Below are 5,000 nucleotides of genomic sequence, written 5' to 3'. Positions count from 1 at the left end.
AATGGTATTCGTCGGATGCTGGGATGTCTGGAAACACCTGCAGAGTCACTAATGGCAAGTAGTCTAAGATGGTTAGGACATCTTGAACGCATGGAAGATTATTGCTAGATCATGCATGGATGGTTAGTTTCTCCTTGTCCACCCCATGGAGGAATAAGTGATAATTGGTCTCAACTCACCCCAAAAAGACAACAATGTAGAGACATTTGTACCACAGGAGTTAGATCAATTGTTGAAGCAAGAGTGACAACTGAAGATAAGGAGAGTAGAGAAAATTCAAAAATCAGAGGGAATGCATTTCAGGTTATGAACTAGAACCATTACAATGTATTAACTGTAAGCGAATCTTCAAATCGCAATCTGGAAAGCTCAAACACAACTATGATAGAGGACAGTTTTGTCCTACAGGAGAAGAAAGGGCAAAAGCTGGAGACAAATGTGACATTGTTATTATTGTCTACAAACTGATATGTGGGAATTGAGAGCGTATATCTAAGCACCTTATCAAGACGTAAAACAGCATTTCTTACACCATACACTTTTTCCCCAGGGTGTGTGTAAGCAGTACAAACAAGAGGTTACATAAATAGCCTCCAAAAAGCACACTTTCACACTTTCAGAGTCTTCGTCCATGTATAAAAATACCGTGAAGATATTATTGCAATGCAAACAATAATACATATTATAAAACACCAGATGATGCAGTAATTATTATGGCACTGTACAAGAACATTTGTATCTGCAGCAGTCAGATGTTAGACTTTGAAGCAACAAGAGGTGGAAGATCTTTTGACACCAAAGCCTCTCGTCGTCGTTCCTGCTGCAACCAATAAAGCATTTCAACCCTGTCGAAACGTATCTTCTCTATGTATGGTCGGCCCTAGAAAAGTTGAAATTGCACTTACATGAATTACTGCTGAATGCAACAACTGACACAATACACTCACATCTCCAACAGCAATAAATAAATAAATAGAAACATTAGAACACAGCAAGTAGATGCACACGGGTAACACACTAATGCATAACAATTAAACAAATGCACAGACAAACAATCACATAAGTCCAAAGGACAAACAGACAAACAGACGAAGAGATTCATGCAAATGAAGACAAACAGACATACAGGCAAGCAAATTAATTGGTCAAACACAAACCAGGAAAGAAAGAAAGCAATAACACAAACAAAGGAGCAAGCTAACAGACCTACAACAAGTAGAGAGGCAATAGACTGTTAATTAAACAAACAAACCAAACATAGTTATTGCAAGCCAGTTGGTTTGTTGGTTGGTTAAATAAATGTTAACATATAACTATAAGCAGCTAATACAGAAATCAGATAGTTCTGTCTGACTGAACTCTAAATTATACATGCAAATTTTATGCAAAAGTTACACTGCTTGTGTGGACTGGGCATCCCAGTCATGAGTGCAACTATGAGATTCGGTGCTGGTAAGTCTGTCAATCTTGTTTATTAGCAAAACTCAACAGTTGCATTGTTGAGTATATGACAGCCATAAGTCTGGTCCAAAAGTTCTTGAATTCTGATGCATTAGGCTTTCTGTGGTCGTCACGAGACTTCTTCGAAAGATGTCTCAAGTACTTTGTAGCTTCTTCTCCCCAGCACCCAAAATGTTCAAACACAAGGGGAATGAAGGCTGGCAGATCACCACTTGGCAGACGTTCTTGACTGTACTTTGAGATTCTGATGCATTCTCGTTTCTTTGCAGCAAACCCACAACTTTTTGCTGCCCTATTTACAGACGTCATACTCCACAGGTGGGTGAAAGATTTGTCAAGATCGAGAGATTTCCCATATCTGTGTCCAATACAACTGGTTTATTGTCACTGTTACTATATTGGTTTGTTGCTCTTTGCGATGATGTATGCCAAGTTCACGAAGGCAATCTTACCAACTTGATCCAATACTGTTGTGTTGCCAGTCTGGACCTCCGACCGGTCTTGCATGTAAGTAAATGGAAGCCCTTTGCATCAAAATTACTGAACCACATTCACGACTAGAAACCCAACTTCCGAATGGCAAGGGTAGACCCAATCTCATGCAAGATGCCAATTTATATCCTGGGACCGATAGTGCGAACTTGCTAGAAGAAGGGCCAGCATCCAACCAAGCTCCAGAAGCTGGGCCCCGAAGAGACTGCAATCTTGCAGCATCCCTGCCAGAGTTGACAGATTCAAGGAAAGTTGCTGCATTTCCTTCAGTAATATAGCATTAGACAGATTATGTTGAAGTTTCCACAACTGTGCCGAGACGAGTTCATGGTGAAAGTGAGTCTTTTTCTGATAATCTAAGAAGGGGAATCAATTAGCAGCTTCATCTAAATTGTAAGCAATTTTGCCTACAAATGCAGATGTGTCTCACAAAGATGACAAAATTTAGGAACCTCTGGGGTAGTGCTTGGACCGTGTGCGCCCATCCAGCAATAAAGGCAGCAGGTAAAATTGTCTTGAGAGACGAAATAACAAATCCACCATTTCTCACAGGTAGCAACACCTGATCTTGAGAAACTGGAGGCAGATTGTCCAGACCAATAATTTTCTTGAATGTTTGAAGTCTGAGGTCATCATGCTTCTAAGATGCTGGTTGCAATAAGGTTTAATGTATTGATCGTGTCAAGTGGTTGAAACACGTGGAATGACAGTGTTACAGCAGGAGAACTGAACTCTGTCAATCTTGTAAGTTGCAGACTCGGGTACAAAACTCTGATCCTGAGTTTACAGATGCCATGCATGATTCACAAACAAAGCTGTCAGTACCAATGGGACAGCTCAATACAATAGAGCCGGATGGAATAGGAGATGACTGGTCAACACCTTTGTGTGTAAATAACTCACATTTTGAGTGATTGATCTTTAAGTTGAGATGTAAGAATAAGTTCTTAAGAGTTGTGAAAGCTAGAAGAGCTACCTCTTACTTCGTACAATGAAGGCATCATCCAAATAGGCAAGAATCACAGCTTCCGGAATTGGGCTTGCATGGAAACCAATGTAGAGTGGCTTGAAGTAGCAAAAAGAGTAGGTCCCAATGGATTGCCTTGATATACCCCCTGTTGTGATGAAAAGATGATAGGTTGTGATCCTTGCTGGAAGATGAGAGGACTTGAACTTCCACATATCTGTTTAACAGGAGGTAAGAGCTCATGGAAGTTGTCGTTTACTTCTGACACAAGACCGCATCTGTCCACACTGTTAAATGCGTTGGAAACATCAGACTTGATTAAAATCCAAGACAGATTGGCATCAAGCAGAAGCTGGATATGATAGACAATGAGCTCGGAGCCTGAAAGTGTAGATACCCCATGCTGGATTAGTCTCTTGCACAGCCCCACTTAACGCACATGCGAGGAGCAGAGAGGGGGTGATCTCTCCACTCCTTGCGCACTCACGTTTTAAGAGGGGCTGTGCAAGAGACTAATATTGGATAAGGTCAAAATAGGACAAAAAGATTCTTTGCAGTCAAAGCAGATAGCTTTAGCTGTCAGGCGTCTGAGGCATTCTCCAATAGCAATGGGACAAACATCTCCATTACCCTTGGCAATGGCTATGAATCGTGATGCTGAGAACAGAGAGATGACATCGTGTGTCTGACCTTCACCAATAGCAGAACAGACTGTGAAAAGACCATCACTAGTTGATCTGTTTTCACATATGACTCATAAATGTTCAAAATGCCTACCAGAAGGGCCAGAGACTGGGCATTTATTAATAGCTTTGAGAAATGCAACTAGGGAGAGGCAAATCGCTTAGACAGCACTACTCTAAAGACAATCAAAATTAATGTTACTTTGATTGTTTGGGTGTTTATCCCTTCTGAATGGTTTCTTCTGAGGCTGATGCTAAACCATTACTACTATTAATAACTTTGGCTGCCCTTGACATTTCACCACAACGAATGAGACATAAGACAGCATTTCATTTCTGATCAACTGCTGAAAATTGACGACTTGAAGGTTCACCAGGATTTGATAATTGTATCAATACAAAAACTGGTTGGTCGATTGGTCAGTTGGTTGGTCAGTCAGTCAGTCAGTTAGTTAGTTATTGATCTTCAACTACTATTTGCATGGGTATAGTTTTACTTTCAGTTTGCTGTAACCGTGATTCCACTGACTTGAACTGTAATTGATAATATTTTACTTTTAGTGTTCTGTACATAGAGGTTTGTGTATAATAAATGATGCTAGTCAGTCAGTCAGTTTAGATTGGCAAACAAGCAAACAAATTTTAAGGCACAAAAATTATGTAGAATTGACAAGCAAACCTCATAAGTAACTGTATCTCCTAACTTGTCTTGTACTAATAAAACGGTGGCTTGTGCAGCAGCTTCTAATGGCTCCAAACGCTAAGACAATCAACAAGGTTGAGACAAATCACTTGTTCAGCACGTCATAAACTTGCCTTGTAAAGTTTCTCTCTGCCTTTTGCCTCAGCAAGACGATAGCTAGAGCTGCCTACAGTTCCTAGTGAAGTACAACAGCAAATAGTCTTGAGCACCTGTTGCCCAACACATTTATACAAAATATCGAAATTAGAATGTACATATGTTCTCCATTCACTTACCCATCCATCTGGTGTGTGTGTGTGTGTGTGTGTGTGTGTGTGTGTGTGTGTGTGTGTGTGTGTGTGTGTGTGTGTGTGTGTGTGTGTGTGTGTGTGTGTGTGTGTGTGTGTGTGTGTGTGTGTGTTAGAATGATGGTGTATCTGGTGACCTCAAACAATGTAACTTGTTAGAATCCTGGAGGGAGAGAGCTGAAGAGCGCACTCTTGGTGCTCCATCATCAAATGTAGTGCAGCGCATTTCAACAAGAAATCAGAAAAGAAAGAGAAGAGCCTCAGAGACGACAGAAACAACGGCAAGAACAAAGACTCGTAAAACTGAGCGTCTTCTGCACTGTAACCACCCTGGCTGTTCATTTCAGGCATTTAACAAGGCAGGTTTGATTAGTCACCAACATTGTCATTCTTCTGCCTCAAGGATT

General features: G+C 40.7%; 1 protein-coding gene across 1 annotated transcript in view; it reads right to left on the bottom strand.

The window, feature by feature from the left end:
- Positions 1–455: 455 nt before the first annotated feature.
- Positions 456–5,000, bottom strand: part of LOC134178537 (coiled-coil domain-containing protein 87-like) — a 13,177-nt gene continuing 8,632 nt past the window's right edge. The window contains exons 6-8 of the mRNA XM_062645410.1: positions 4,420–4,481; positions 4,283–4,363; positions 456–880 (exon numbers count right to left, since the gene is read on the bottom strand). Of these exons, the coding sequence (XP_062501394.1) occupies positions 749–880; positions 4,283–4,363; positions 4,420–4,481 (275 nt within the window). The 3' untranslated portion in view covers positions 456–748. The remainder of the gene's footprint in view (positions 881–4,282; positions 4,364–4,419; positions 4,482–5,000) is intronic.

Source organism: Corticium candelabrum, chromosome 4, assembly GCF_963422355.1.
Source record: "Corticium candelabrum chromosome 4, ooCorCand1.1, whole genome shotgun sequence".
In the NCBI taxonomy this organism is placed as follows: Eukaryota; Metazoa; Porifera; class Homoscleromorpha; order Homosclerophorida; family Plakinidae; genus Corticium; species Corticium candelabrum.
The sequence above is the reverse complement of the archived record's forward strand: the minus strand, read 5'-3'. Positions and strand labels throughout refer to the sequence as shown.